Below are 17,224 nucleotides of genomic sequence, written 5' to 3'. Positions count from 1 at the left end.
ACAAAGGAAGGAAGAAAAAAAGAAGAAAGAAAGGGAGATAAGGAGATAGGAAGGAAAGAAAGAAGGAAAATAAAAACATAATCAATACTGAATCCATATTCTAGAAAAGTATTAGCAATTCTGTGTTGGAAAGTATATGCTTCTCCCCTTTCTTGAACACAATATTTAACATCAAGGTAAGCACTAATTATTGCAAATCAATGCTGAATGAACTTACTGCTTTCCCAAATGACACAGGATAACTATAAATATTTCTCATGGCATCTCATATCTAGGTACCACAGTGATCAGTGATGAAACTGTACACCAGAGTTGGTTTCAAATATCCATATAGACTAACATGTACTTTCCTAGTAACAAAGACAAAAATCTGCCAAGGATAAGAAAATAGGGGTGTAACTTTTTAAAAATGTAGTACACTAAGTTGCGGAATAAGTTTTTTTTTTCTTTTTTTTTTAATTGGAGACGGAGTTTCACTCTCATCACCCAGGCTGGAGTGCAGTGGAGCAGTATCAGCTCACTGCAACCTCTGCCTCCCGGGTTCAAGCGATTCTCATCTCTCAGCCTCCTGAGTAGCTGGGATTACAGGTGCCTGCCACCACGTCCAGCTAATTTTTGTATTTTTAGTAGAGACAGAGTTTCGCTGTGTTGGCCAGGCTGGTTTTGAACTTCTGACCTCAGGTGATCCACCAGTCTTGGCCTCCCAAAGCTCTGGGATTGCAGGCATGAGCCACTGTGCCTGGCCATAAGTTGGTTTTAATAGAGTTGTTCATTTATTTTTATCTTCCCTCTTTGCAGTTTATCTTTTCTCTGTTTTTCTTCACCTCATTGTAAGGTTCCATTTTTTAAATGTTTACAAAAATTTTCAAAATATCCAAAGGCAAAGCATTGATCATTTTTCCCAATAATCCTCAACCCTTGATTATCAAAATGCTTTAGTATCTAATTTATTTTTGTGAATTTCCCACAATATTTTCTCCTACATCTCTAAATACCAATGCAACATTAGACTATATTCAGGAAATAACTAGGAAATAATACCTGGTTTTTCCCTTTAACTTTATGTTTACTTTAAGTCTGCTCCAAATGGAGAATACTATCACTGCCTGATACTATGTTTCATTTTGCATTTATATTTTCCCTATAGCAACCACCAAGGTTTCAACTCTATATGATTATATAAGAACTCATTTATTATAGCAGAGACAGCAAAACTTGAATATAGACACAAACAGAGACTCCCCCAAGGCTCACGTTCTGGCTTCCCTCTTAGATTGAAAGGGCAGTTTTATAATGATATGCAAATAGCTTCTACTGCCTTCTTCATGACGAAAAAAATAAAGCTAAATTAGAAGTATGTGTATTATCAATTTCATCCAAAATTAAAAAGTGTGTTTGGATTGCAAAGAAATAGTTAATATTTGATCTCTTGAAACACACACACACACACACGCACACACACACACAGTTGGATGGGGATAACTCTAAGCAGAAAATTTTTCTAACTTGTTTTTAATCTTCTAGTTTAAACACCAAGCACCATGGAGGAACGTAACTGGCCTGACATTAACATAAAACACAGAGTCCTTTAAAAGCAGAAAATGTAATAAAGATAGGTTTTCTAAAATCAAATCATAGGGCTCTGATTATAGATGTAAAATTCTGGCCTTTGACTGAGGTTGCTAGCAGGATTCGTACTTGAATAACAAATCAAATACACTTGGAAAATATCTGGTTGTTTTACATTATGTTATTTTATGTAAACATATTGCGTCTTTCCCCAAAGAATGATCAAACGAAAAATACAAAACACAACTATATAAATATTTTATTTTTGACGTAAGTATAAGTAACAACTCAAAATTAATTATAGCTCCCTTGGAGTATGAGATTGAGGGAACAATTTTAAGATTTCCTGTGATCTGTTAGGAGTCTAAGTTGCAACGTTGAATAGATGTCACTGCTGCCAATTGTGCTTATTAAAGACTTTGTTTTCCAATGCTGCGGAGTGAAGAATCCTAAAGAAAGGCAGATCAACAGTTCAAGGGACTGGATGTCTGCAAGTCTCCAGAGAAAGATATAATCAATGAACTTTTTTTCAGCACAATTAAGATATTACTGGCTACCTAAACAAATTCCATGAGCACCACAAAAAAGGCCAATTAGTGTAATATTTGCACCATACCTTATAAGGCTGAAGATAGAGAATGTACAAACCTTGCCAATTAGACTGAAAAAGCAGCAAGATAAACTAGATTGCTATGCTACAGCCAGAAGAAGCCTGGACAAGTCCAGTAAACTTTCTAGAGTGGCGATATTTTTTTTTCCTCAGAAATAAGGCTCAGAGAGAGTAAATCAGGGATCAGTAAACTATAACCCATGGATCAAATTCTGCCTGAAGCCTGTTTCTGTAAAAGTTCTATCAGAACCATTCCTTTACCGCATGTTGTTAATGTCTGTTTCAATGCTACAGTGTTAGAAATCAGTATTTGTGACAAATACTGTATAGCCTGCAAAAACAAATGTATTTACTGTATGTTCCTTCCAGAAATGTTTGCCAGTCTCTGGAATAACTGTTCATTAAAGTTTTGTTCAGCTCTGAAATTGTATCATGTTATAGGAAAAAAAATACAACATTTTCTACATCTGGAAGCTCTTCTTGATTGGGAGTCAGAAGACCTGGGTTCAAGTTCTAACTTCTCAGTTCGCTGGTTTACTTAAACATTCTGAGGTTGAATGAATCTTACTGCTGTAAACGGGAGGTCACAATATCAGGCTTATCTCACCAGAATTAACTCGCAAGACTTTAATTGAATGATGTGGAGAAAAATACTCAGGTAATCCCAAAGCACTATTAAGATTCTTATGTATTATTATTTTCATGGTATATATTCAGACGTTCCTCACAATATAAACCCTGAAAAAAATATATAAAATGAAGTATTACTCCATTTCTTTATTCCTTCTATGCTCTGAAACATATAAACATCAGTTTGATGACAGGTGGAAACCAGGAGTTGAATTATTCTATTAAAATAATTTTTCTGCTTAAACTTATGTGATAACATCTGACTTTGAAATTTTGATGAATCATCACTCACTATTCATCAGAACATTTTTATACGTCTCGCTATGGTTTGAACGTGTATGTGCCTCCAGAATCCATATGTTGGAAATTAAATTCCAAAGTGATGGTATTAGGAAGTGACCACTGGAAGCTGATTAAGCCAGGAGGGTTCTGCCCTTAGAAATGAGATTAGTGACCTTATAAAAGGGCTTGAGGAAACAAGTTGATCCTTTTATCCCTTTGTCCCTTCCAACCCTTCAGCCAAGTGAGAATGCAAGAAGAAGCAGAGAATGAGAACTAACCAGACACCTGAATCTACAGGCACCTTGACCTTGGGCTTCTCAGCGTCTACCTCTGTGAGTGAGAAATACATTTCTATTGTCCATAAATTACTCAGTCTGAGGAGCTTTGTTACAGCGGCATTAATGGACTAAGACTTCTCTTTCCTAAATTCCCACTACACCCCTACATCTAGTTAACTGTCAAATTCTATAGATGATATTCTATAATATCCTTAAAAATACTCCTCTGCTTCTTTTTCCTTTTTCATGTCAATGCTGGCCGTACTTCTCTTCTGAATATAATGTAATAGTTTCACAAGATGTGCTTTGGCTTTTAATTTTACTCTTCTCCATTTCATCCTACAATTTATGGCCATAGTAATCTCAATAGAGTTTGCTTCCCATCAAGGTTTTGGAATCAATGACTAGTCATAACCCAATTTTGCTGCCTCATCTTTCATTATCTCAAGCACACAAACTTCATCCCACTCATCCCTAACTTCTTGCTATTGTGCTCTGACAAAGTATTCCAATCTCAGCTCTATTCCCATTCCTTTACTTAAAGTGAACATAATTCTATATGGATTCTACTTTCCCCTTCCTTGTTCCTTGAAATTCTTCATATCACTCAAAATCTTTATTGAATGCCACCATCTCTTCAGTCACGCATGGATCTTCCAAAAATATCTGAGCTTTCCTAAAGTCCATGACAAATTGTATTTTCTTTTTTCAGTTATTTTTCAAAGTTTAACCATTATATTACTAGGTTATAAGTTTATAATAGCAATAATTTATTTCACACATCAAAAGATACATCTATTTTAATAGAATAAAAATGTATTTATGTAGTAATTGCTAACTTTAAGCAATGTCTTTGGCAATATAAATACACTATTGTGAATTGACTCCATATGTGTAAATCATAGATGAGTGATTAAAAAGAAATATCTGCAAAAAATAGTCAATAGCTTCTAAATGGGTTATATAGGAAAATAGAAAATATTAAGTCTATTCAAGACATAAGCAATCTGCCCTTGTTCACAGGTTAGTCAATTCTAAGGGATGCAAGAATCAGTACCATGCGCTTCTATCAGCTCAACACAGCCACCCTCTTAGCTGCACATTTTGGATTGTTGCCAGCATGAACCATGTAACATCAAAGAATAGCCTTAGATTGAACAGAAATCCCTCTGTACCTTGGGTGGCTCAGTCTAATAAAGATATGCATGTGAACTGAAACGCTTATTTTTTAATTGTGGTATAATATGTGTGCACAATGTAAAAGTTACCATTTTAAGCATATTTATGTGTACAGTTCTGTGCATTAAGTACATTCACATTATTGTCCAATGATGACTGTATTTTTTAAAGAGAATATTTTTCTCTTGCCCAAAATAACATATGCTTATTGCAGATAATTTTTTAAAGGAACAAAGAAGACATAAAAACTATTTGCAAACTCAGCAGGTAGAAATAAGCATCATTTTGTTATATATTCTTCCATAAATTTGTCTCAATGTACATAATTTAAAATGCAGAACTTCTCATGCCACTAACTTTTGATTTGCCTTAAATATTTCATAATATATTGTAAACATTTTCTCAAATCAGAGTTTTAAGTTTTCAAAATTTATTTTGTTTCCAATTTTCACTATTATAATAAACAGTTACCTTTGCACACACTCAGGTAATTGTTCTAGGATAAATATCTGGGCAAAAGTGCAGGTACATTTTGTAAAGTGTAATACAAATTACCCAATGTGCTCCTAAAAGGTTATTTTAATTTCTACTTTGAGGAGTTGTATATCTTCATGATCACTTGATATTAACATTCAATTCCATCTTTACCAATATGACAGGTGAAATATGACAAATTATTGTTAGTTCAACTAGCATTTCTCTGATAAAAAATAAGATTAAAGAATTTCATATATTCATTGAATATCTACTTGCATTGATACTTCACTAAATTTTCTACTTTCTCAGGCATTTTCTGCTGCGGGGTGAATCTTTAGTTACCAGTTTATAACAGCTCTTTACATATGAATGACCCAATGGTCCCTCATCCTTATGTGTTATAATAGTCTCCACTTTCATTTTTATTTGTGCTTTTTGTATTTTTATAAAAACAATTTTACGTGGATAATCTGAACAAGTTATTTTAAATTTTCTTATTTTCAACTCATGTATTCAACACATCTTTTTCAGAAAGAAAATAAAGCATTGTTTTCTTTAGAAAACTATGCAATATGAAGTAGAACTTGTTTAATTTTTTCACATATCCTTTAAAATGATTTAAGTATTAAATCATCTTAAAAATGATTTAAGAAAATCCATTTTTCCAATTTATTTGAAAAATGATCCTTACAAGTATATGACAGAAGTCTTCTATGCCCTCAGGCATAATTCTGGTCTTTTTAGTTTGTCCACTGATTCAGAAGACTTTTTGACATTGCCACAGAACTTGAATTACTGAGGCTTCATGTTTTTCTATCTTATAGTGCAACCCACTCCCCCATATTACCATTGTTTGTGAATTTGCCAACTATTTTATTTTTAAGATAAACTCTAGAAAAAATTGGTCTTGTACAAAACAAAAATCTATTGGAATTTAATTTGGAATTACTATTCATTAATTTGACAAGAACTGATAATTTATAATACTACACTTTTACATTTCGGTTCATGACGTTATTCCAGTTTATTTTAGTCCCACAGTAAAGTTTCTAGTTTTCTAAAATATGTTATATTTTAATACATTTGAATACCTCTAGTCTTGCTTAACTTTTGGTTGATTATTTTGATTTTAGAGAAAAGAAAACACATTCTCTATAAGTAAAGAAAAATTTAATAATTAGCTCTGGCAAATGTCAGATGCCACATGTGTGATGTTAGATAAGTTACTCAATCCTTTCTCAACTTCAATTTCTTTGTAATATGGAGATAATTCTAGTACTAACCTCAGTAGGGTGCTGGGAAGATTAGAGAAGCTTGGCACAACACCTAGTATATATAGTGTAGGCACTCAAGAAATACTAGGTTTTTTCTATTTATTGTATTTTTAAAAAATTCCTTCTACTCCTATTTATTCAATTGTTTATCATTATATGTTGAATTCTAATTCATTCAGTATTTGTGGAAATTTTGAGACAGGATTTGTTAAACTTTGACCTATTACTTTTCAAATTAACATATTTTATAACATTGAAATACTCTCATATTATTGGAATCAAAAAAACTTAAGGCCAGGCATGGTGGCTCATGCCTGTAAGCCCAGAACTTTGGGAGGCTGAGGCAGGTGGATCACTTGAGCTCAAAAGCTCAAGACCACCCTGGGAAACATGGTGAAACCCTGTCCCTACTAAAAATACAAAAATTAGCCACGTGAGGTGGTGCATGCCTGTAATTCCAGCTACTCAAGAGGCTGAGGCACAAGAATTGCTTGAACTGAGAAGCAAAAGTTGCAGTGAGCCGAGATCACACTCACACCGTTACACTCCAGCCTGGGCAACAGAGCAAGGCTCCATGTCAAAAAAAAAAAAAAAAAAAAAAAAAAAAAAAAAGACCTTGCAATTGCCATAATTTATAAAATTTATAAATGATACAGCTTGATTTAACTTATTTATATAACAGCCATGTGTTTATATTCATATAATGAGCTGTATATAGTTCTATTTTTTGGATTGTATGAGGTGTGCCTTTCAGAATTTTACTTGTTTAAAAAATAAATAAATAGACTTCACATTGACTTACAATACTTTTAAGATACATTTTATTACATGAGAGGTATCCAAGAATTTGGGAAAACTGCCTTGAGAAATCATCTTAAGCAGCTTCATTTTATGAGTAATTCTTTGTTCATTCATTTTATATGGGTATTAACTTATTAAATTTTTAGTGCTTGTTAAATCACTTTTGATAACTTTAATGTGAAAAATTGTACATTAAAAATGTTTGAAATAAAGGTATTTTTGCAAGCTTTTATTTAAAACAAAGGTAAATGTGCAGCCAACTATATCCAGTGAAACTATAGTTTTATAAATTCATGTAAAAAATCCACATTTTCAAACAGAAAAAAACAAAAACGTTAATTTAAAAAATAATCTATAATGTAAGCTATAGGCAGGACCAAAATAAGCCATAATGAAAGTCAGAAACATGAGCAGGAATGCTGAATAAAAACATTTAGTAAATCTTCAACAAATGGTGTTGAAGAAACTGGATAGCCACGTGTACAAGAATGGTTTCAATTAACACAATATTGATTAAAGACCTAAATATAAGACTGTAAAACTATAGAACTCATAGAAGAAAACACGGGGTAAAAACTTCATGTCATTACATATGGCCATGATTTCTTCGCTATGACACCAAAAGCACAGGCAATAAAACTAGAAGCGGACAAGTGGTATGACATCAAACTTTATAATTTGTGTTCATCAGAAGACACAATCAACAGAGTGAAAATGCAACCTGTGAAAGAGGAGAAAATATGTGCAAATCATATCTCTAATCAGTGCTTAATAACCAGAATATATAAAAACTTCCACAGTTGAAAGACAAAATCAAATAATCTGATTTAAACATAGGCAAAAGACTTGAATAAACATTTCTACAAAGACGATATACAAATGGCCATTAAGTATACAAAAAGACGCCCAAGTTATCACTAGAAGATGTTCACTAGTCATCAGAAAAATTCAAATCAAAATCATAATGAGATATCACCTGACACCCAGTAGGATGGCTACTATCAAAACAACAGAAAATAACAAGTGTTGGTGAGGATGGAAAGAAATTGGAACCCTTTTGCAGTCTTAGCGAGGACTGTGAAATAATGCAACCACTATGGAAAAGAGTATAAAGGATATTTAAAAAATTAAACGTAGAACTACCATACAATCCAGCAACCTCACTTCTGGATAGATAACCAAAATAATTGAAAACAAGGTCTCTGAGAGATATTTGCAATCCCAGGTTCATATCAGCACTATTCACAATAGCCAAGAGGTAGAAGCAACCTAAATGTCTACCAATGAATGAAAGGATAAAGAAAATGTGGTGTATTCATACAATGGAATATTATTCAGGCATAAAAAATAAATCATGTCACATGGATGAACCTTGAGGGCATTATGCTAAGTGAGATAATCCAGTCACAAAGGGACAAATACTCTATGCTTCCAATCATATGAGGTTTCTCAAATTCACTGAAACAGAAAGTAGAATGAGGACTGCCAGGCACAAAGGGATGGAGGGAAAAAGGATTTGTTGGGTTTAATGAGTATAGGGTTGCAGTTTTGCAAGATGAAAAAGTTCTGGAGATCTGTTTCACAACAAAGTGAATATACTTAACATACTGAACTGTACACCTAAAAATGGTTAAGATGGTAAATTTTATGCTATGTAGTTTTTACCACAATAATGTTATAGTTTATTTTACCACAATAAATAATAAAAATCCATGGTAGCATTTGCACATGTAAAACTAATCTTAAGTGCAAAAGACAACAGTGTCTTACTTGTGTGATTAAAAAAAGGTATCAACAAATATGCAAAACAATATCTTATGAAAAGGGAATAATCTTATATGTTTTAAGATCCTTTTTTGAATTTGGATAAGATCCTTTTTTGAATTGGGAAGAGGCTAGAGATACAAATTAAATATAACTTGATTAAGAAAGAAAGCTGGTAGAGAGTACCAAATGATAGAGCATACATTTAAAACTTTCAAACCAGTAGAGAGAAAAATATGAAATAAGAAAAAAACAGAACATAATTCAATGCATAAGAAGGCAAAGGGGGAGAACAAAAAAAGGTATGTATTAAAATGCAAATAAGAAATAAAAACACACCAATAGTCACAATAAATAGAACCGCAATGAGCATTCTAACGAAAGACAAAACCTGCCATCATGGGTTAAACAAAAAATAAACTGGACTGTATACTGTCTAAAACACACCAATAGTCACAATAAATAGAATTAAAATAAGCACTATAATTACAGACAAAACCTGCCATCCACCGATTAAATAAAAATAAACTGAATTGGATACCTGAAACAAAAGGTTGGAAATTATTGAATCCCTAGATGTCTAGGAACAGGACAAAGATATACCTGGAAAATATATTAATCAAAATATAAGTGTAGCTTTACTAATAATAGACAAAATAGAGTTTTAACCTGAACCATCTCTAGAAATAAAGAAATTCATTATACAGTGATAATAGTTTAATACATCGGGGGATAAAATATTGTAAACATGTGTATAAAATGATATAGCATAAACATATATAAAACAAAAATTAACAAGGCTATAAAGAGCAATTAACGAATCTACCATAGTGACAAATATTTGTAAATATCTGATAAACAGACAAAACAATAATATCGAGAATCTATGAGCATCACAATTAAGATGATGCACTCAACCATTGCACAAAACATATTTTTAAAGCAAAGATTAGTCTTATGAATACTAGTCACTTCCAAGGTCATATCAGCCTGAAGCTATTGCAAAGACTGACACACAAACATAGTGCTTTACCTAAAGGTGACTCAAGGAGAGATAAATAGGAAAAGGATGATTGAGAAAACAATGTTTGCAAAGAAGAAAAACACATTACTGAAAAAATATGTGGGTTAAGAAGAAATAATAACAATAAAAAAAGTAGAATTGAAACATAACAAATTCTCTATTTTGAGCTGGTGGAATTCAGGTAAAGTAGTTCTGAGGGGACAATTACAGCCTTCAGTGTCTGCTTTGGAAAAGAAAAGATGCTTGAAATTAATGAGTTAAATTCCCAGCTCAAGAAGTAAGAAAAAAACCCCAGCAGAATGAAACCAAATATTAGGAGAAAGAAAATAAGAAAATAATAAAGACACAAGGATTATAATGAGTTAAAATTGTTCACTGGCTTCTTATAACACTCCACTTTATTTGCTAATCATCATAAATAATATTAAGAAAAATAATAGATGATAGATTTTTTCTTCCTATTTACAACATTTTTGGAAATATAGTTTTATAGATAATCATACATACAAGAAAAATAAATTAACTCTAAATGCTAATGGTGAGAGTTTTAGAATTGGACAAGAGAAATGTTTTTCCCAGATATTAACTTGCTGTTATGAAACAATTTAATTTGATTAATCCTGTTCCCTAACTTTTCATATTCTATGAGGTTTTCTTTTCAAAATCGTGTATACTTTAAACTTGTTCTCAAAATTTGTGTCTTTTAAAGTTCACTCTTCAGTGTTTTCACAAGAATGACCTTCATAATATATTTTCTGACTCTTATTTAAAGAACTTAAATAAAAATTGATCAACACCTATAACCATATTACAACGGACTTATAATTTTTAAATTAAAAATAACTGTCAAGAACTATGCATGCATTCATGTATTCCAAGTCAGTTGTAACTTTTTGCATCTAAAAATTATTTATGTTTCATGAGGGTTTCATTCAGAGTTTCCACTGCGAATATTATAAAAACCTGGACAACTCCATACCCATGATTATCTCCTAATACCATTTAGTTATCATCAAGAACATCAAACTGTTAAAAAAATTGCAATTGCATTCCCACCACAGCTAATGAGAGTATTTACATTCTTCCAGGTAAATAAGAATCAGACAAAGTACAAACTACCCATAGGTCGTTTTTCAACCCATTCTCTCTTTTCAGGCTCCCCCATCTAGCAGTCTTCAGTGTCTATTATTCCCATGTTTGTGTCTATGGGTGCTCAATGTTTAGCTCCCACTTACAAATGAGAACTTGTGGTATTTAAATTTCTGTCCCTGCATTGATTCACTTAGGTTTATGGCCTTTAGCTCCATCTATGTTGCTACAAGGACATGAGGTTATTCTTTTTTTATGGCTGCATAATATTCCATGGTATATATGTACCACATTTTCTTTATCCCATCCACCATCGATGGGCATCTAGCTTGATTCCATGTTTTTGCTGTTGTGGATACTTTTTAATTTCTTCTTGAATAAGAACTTAGTTGTAATATTTTATAGAAATTTGCCCATTTTACTCATTGTTTTTAAGTTATTGATATAATGTTCAAAAGATTCTTTTATTCTCATTTTGTTGTCTAAAGACTCTATGGTTCTAATAATCTTTTAAATTTTTTTCCCAAATGTTAGATAATTGCGCTTTCTCTATTATTCTTCATCCTTCTTGATCAGACATGTTTTCATCTATTTCCTTGGGGTTTGTTCTTTTTTTTTTTTTGAGACAGAGTTTCGCTCTCATCGTCCAGGCTGGAGTGCATAGGCGCCATCTCGGCTCACCGCAACCTCCGCCTACTGGGTTCAAGCGATTCTCCTGCCTCATCCTCTCAAGAAGCTGGGATTACAGGCACATGCCAACACGCCCAGCTAATTTTTGTATTTTTTGTAGAGACGGGGCTTCACCATGTTGGCCAGGCTGGTCTCAAACTCCTATTCGCAGGTGATCCACCCTCCTCGGCCTCCCAAAGTGTTGGGATTACAGGCGTGAGCCACCGCACCCGGCCTTGTTTTTGTTTTTGACAGAGTCTTGCTCTGTCACCCAGGCTGGAGTGAAGTGGTGGGATTTCAGCTCACTGCACTCTCCCTGTCCGGGTTCAAGTGATTCTCCTGCCTCAGCCCCCTGAATAGCTGGGATTACAGCTGTGTGCCACAGTGCCAGGCTAATTTTTGTATTTTTAGTAGAGATAGGGTTTCGTCATGTTGGCCAGTCTGGTCTCAAACTCCTGACCTCGAGTGATCCGCCCACCTTAGCCTCCCAAAGTGCTGGGATTACAGGCGTGAGCCACCTCGCCTGACCCATTTCCTTGTTTGTTTTTTTTAAAATCAATTCAAATTATCAACTTTTTCATACTTCCAATCGTATGTTATTTTCATGTTATTAATTTCATCTTTTACTATTTACTTTTAAAATATCTTTTATTTTATTGCTCTTTTTCTAACCTCTTCATATGGTCGTCTAGGCCCATTAGTGTGAGGTCTGAATTTCATATTTCCTAATGTAAGTATTTAAGTCTGTGAATTTTCTTTCAGCTAAGTACTATCCTATTTGCATTTTGCAGGGTTGGTATTCAATATTTTTCTGATATTATAGTTGAAAATAGTTTACAATTTTCATTATAATTTTTTCCTGGTTGAACTGGACATCTAGATATATATTTTTAAATCTCAAAATATATGGAGATTTTTCTAAGCATCTTTCTGATACTGATTTTTACCACAATTTCATTTGTGTCTGAGAATATAATTTGTATTATTTCAACCCTCCTATTGCATTAAAAATTTTAAAATTATATCTTTCAAAAAAATTCCTGGAGTTTAAGCAATTCCCATTATGAATTTTCTGAACTTTTTAGTGTATTTGAAAACTCAAACAAGAATAAAGGATAAAGCAAATTTATATTTGAAGGATAATGAACTTTTGTACTTATATAAGCATAAAATAGTGGGCTTGATGATATAAACTACCTTCTCCCCTGGGGTCACAGAAACTCTCCAGATGCAGTGTGTGTAAGAAGGGTAGCCATTGGGAAATCCTGGAGAGGAAAGGTTGCCATTGGATTCTTGTAGAGTTTCTCCACATGCTGAAAGGAAAAAAATATATAAGATCATTAGTTAATTTGTATAAAATACATGAATATCATAAATAAAGCCATGAAGGGTTTTTTTGGTAGTAGACAAGACTAAATGTATTTTATAGAAGACGCTTCCTTTCTAAGTAAATTTCTTCTTATGTCCCTTACTGGAATTCCAGTATATTTAATGGCATCATTATGGCAAATCACCGAATAAGATTATAAGATAAATAATGTGGCATTCATAAAATGAGAATGGAAACCTTTCTCATTCATTTCCAAGGAGCCAGTAGCCCCTCTAAAGCACACCCATGTTCAAATTCAGGCCAGTGATACCTGGACGATATGGCTCTGGGACCACGTGAAACATTTCACTAATATGTTTGATTTAAATTGAGGCTAAGCTTAAGTGAATATCATATCAAGTTTAAAAAATGTTACATAATAACTAATGAGTAGTCAACAAAGGTAATATCAAAATGTCAAACAATAAACTTTTTTTCAAAATAAGAAAAAAATATATATGTATATAAACATCATGGAAGATTCAAATTTTCCAAAAAGATGTAAATATTTATTTACTTTTCTCAGTTGAGGTTAAGTAGAAATTGCTAAAAAAGCAATTTGTGTATTTTCCTCTTGCTAAGCTTGTCTAATTCCCTGGAACCAATTTTCAGTCATTTGAAATAGCAAATTATTAGCTGCACAGCATGAGGATCTGTGTTCACCCAAGGCTAGTTCTCAGCACCATTCTACAATGGGCTTCCCTGTTGCTCTTGCAAGACATGTTATGTGCCATGAACCTAGGCTGTTTGAAGTATCCTTAACTTAAGAATAATTCCTCCACTGCAGCTAGTCCTCTTTCTAACCTTCACTCAACAATTTGAAAGAACAGTTCCTTCTCTCTGAAGGACACTGCAATCAAAACAGAGCTATCATCATATTACAAGGCCTTAGCTACCAGCAGGTGAACCCTCATCTCATCAACTCCTCAATAAATTATAAATGGATCTTATAGCTTGTGTTAAATAAAGAAAGATAGTGAATACAAAAACAAAGCATACAGCTCTAAAAATAGTCAGATATGATATAAATGTTTATTCAGAAAAATAGGTATTATGTTTGTACAACACAATATATTTAAAGTAGGAGTAAATAATGTTTAGTCTGATGAACAGGCAGACAAAAGCAACTTTAGGACAAAGAAGCTCAAGGTCAAGAATACATAAATCAGTGCTGTTCTATAAATCATCCAGGGCACTTGATAAATGGAAGGTTAAAAGAGGTCTTAGAAAAATGAAAATGTATTAAGATTTTTATTGATGCAAACAATGTGCTTCTAAGTAGGATCAGTTAAATGCTAAACAATGATTTGGGAGTTGAGTGTGTTTCTATTAAAAAAAAAACAACCAAATCTATAATTAACAGCAGTTTAAAAATAAATTCTGTAATAATTTAAAACCCCACCAAGCCACAGAGAATGCCAGTACTGAATTTCCTCAAGTGCCATTAAATAAATTAAATATACTTAATCCATAAATGTATGCATACAATACTGTTCTGATTAAGAAGATAAATACATGCTAAACAAAATACAACATACACTAAAAATTAACAAGTCCAGATAATATAGTGTCTGATTATAATGCAAGAAGTAGAAACATGTATATTCAAGTTGTGGTAATTACTTGTGAATTTTCTTCAATAAATGTGATTGTCCCAGGCTAGCTGACCCCTACTACATAAGATGTTTCAGAATTTGTTGATTTATTCTCAGATATAAAAGTCAAACTTTATTATTTAAAAAACTAAAGGAAAATTAGTAAAACAAAAAAGTGGGCACTACTAAGTCCAAATACTTAGACTGTTCATTGACAGCAAGGTGAGTGGATGAGATGACATAAGTTTTTTATTTCACTTTGGGGAAAGATACTCAATCTGTCACCCAGGCTGGAGTGCAATGGCTCAATCTCAGCTCACTGCAACCTCCACCTCCCAGGTTCAAGTGATTCTCTTGCCCCAGTCTCACAAATAGCTGGGATTGCAGGCGTGCACCAACACTCCCAGCTAATTTTTGTATTTTTAGTAGAGATGGGGGTTTCACCATGTTGGACAGGCTGGTCTCGAACTCCTGACCTCAGGTGATCCACCTGCCTCGGCCTCCCAAAGTGCTGGGGTTACAGGCGTGAGCCACTGCTCCTGGCCAAGATGACACATTTAAATGCTGTCATTGTCAGTTATTGATTACATCATCACATGCAAAGCTCAAAAGCTTTATCCCAGTTTTCTCTTCTGTAAAATGGCTATCATGATAATATAAACTTCACAATGGTGTTTCTTGTGAGAGTAATAATCTGTGAGCAATACAACTACTTCTGCAATAATATTAGGGAAAGTAAAAGCATAATTATTAATATAAAGAAGCATACCAATGTTCTAATCACAAGAAATTTAAAACAAAACAACTGAGAAGTTAAACTTACAAAACTTTTATCATGTGATCCATCTTACTTTTAAATTAGATATCCATATGTATGTTCCTTCTAGCATACAAAATTGTGTTTGAATTGTGTAAACACCACTTAGATTGTGCGTTGTTGAGGAATTATTATAATAAACTCTCATTCTTTTAATTACATGGTTACTTTTATGGCTGACTCCACATCCATCTGCAAATATTTTTGCTGTCTAATGTCCATAGCTCCCATCATATCTCAAAGGTTGAAAACTTCCCCTTCTCCATATTCTGTAGGAACACATTTATAATTTTACTAAGAGTAATGATAACATAAGTAGACACACAATAATTTGTATTAGGTTAGTCTCCAAAGAAACAGATAAACTTGGCCAGGCACAGTGGGCTCATGCCTGTAATCTCAGCACTTTGGGAGGCCAAGGCGGGCTGAATAAAATAAAAACACCTGAGGTCAGGAGTTCCAGACCAGCCTGGCCAACAGGTGAAACCCCGTCTCTACTAAAAATACAAAAACTAGCCAGACGTGGTGGCGGCAGGCACTTTTAATCCCAGCTTCTTGGGAGGCTGAGGCAGGAATCGCTTGAACCCGGGAGGCAGAGATTGCAGTAAACCCATATTGCATCACTGCACTCAAGCCTGGGTGACACAGCAATACTCCATCTCGAAAAAAAAAAAAAAGAAAAAGGAATCTTTAGGGCAAAGAAAGAAATAAAAATATGTTGAACCAACTTAGTAGTTGGTAAATTTAAACTATTCATAAATCCATAGTTCCTTTCCATTTTTAAATATCATAAATACAATTGTGGTTTAAAATTATGTTTAAATAAGGAATATTAAAAGAGATAAATTACTAGAACATTTAAAAATACATTTCCGTTATAACTGCATAGCCAAGCCCAAACTATCCTTTAAAATGAAGCACCAATATCAACTCCAGGAAGCTTTTCTCATCCAGTATGCAGCCCGCACAACAAGCAGCATAGCTGGAGAACAGATAGGATATAAAAATAAAGGCAAGAGGCCAACGGGAGGCCTGCGAGCTGTCCAGAAAAGAGAGGATGACACCTAGACAAGGGATTCACTACAGGAATGTGAGATACTAAGAGGGCAAAAATAGGCCAGGCGCGGTGGCTTATGCCTGTAATCCCAGCAGTTTGTGAGGCCGAGGCAGGTGGATCACGAGGTCAAGAGATTAAGACCATTCTGGCCAACATGGTGAAACCTCATGTCTACTAAAAATACAAAATTCAGCCGGGCATGATGGCACACACCGGTAGTCCCAGCTACTTGGGAGGCTGAGGCAGGAGAATTGCTTGAACCCAGGAGGCGGAGGTTGGCAGTGAGCCAAGATCACACCACTGCACTCCAGCCTGGTGACAGAGTGAGACTCTGTCTCAAAAAAAAAAAAAAAGGTAAAAATAATAGTAATAACCCAGGAACTCATTGAGTATCAGGAGGGAAGCAGAGGGAGGAAGGAGGCAACAATGTTCCCCACAAGCCACAGTTCTGGCTTGGGCTGCTGGATGGCCCTGGCTACCATTCACTAAATGAGGGAATATCTGCTGGGTAGATGAATAAACATATCCATGAATAAATTAAAAGAAATAGCTAAACGCATTTTTTTGCATCTTGGCAATATAGTTTAGCCAAGAATCACATATACAAAAGCAGTTATATAAAATATATTCCATTCAGAATCTAGGAGAATTCTCTCAAAACATAAGTAACTATGATTTAAGTAATTGAAAAGAAGCTTTACTTCATTTTAACGCTAAATTAAGTGAAGCAACTGTTTAAA

The 17,224-nt window shown here is 33.8% G+C and overlaps 1 protein-coding gene across 1 annotated transcript in view; it reads right to left on the bottom strand.

The window, feature by feature from the left end:
- Nucleotides 1–17,224, bottom strand: part of TLL1 (tolloid like 1) — a 235,589-nt gene that overhangs the window by 65,703 nt on the left and 152,662 nt on the right. Inside the window, exon 10 of the mRNA XM_054486131.2 lies at nucleotides 12,844–12,959. Within this exon, the coding sequence (XP_054342106.2) occupies nucleotides 12,844–12,959 (116 nt within the window). The remainder of the gene's footprint in view (nucleotides 1–12,843; nucleotides 12,960–17,224) is intronic.

The sequence above is a fragment of the Pongo pygmaeus genome, chromosome 3, assembly GCF_028885625.2.
Source record: "Pongo pygmaeus isolate AG05252 chromosome 3, NHGRI_mPonPyg2-v2.0_pri, whole genome shotgun sequence".
Lineage (NCBI taxonomy): Eukaryota > Metazoa > Chordata > Mammalia > Primates > Hominidae > Pongo > Pongo pygmaeus.
This window is presented reverse-complemented; position numbering and strand designations above follow the sequence as displayed.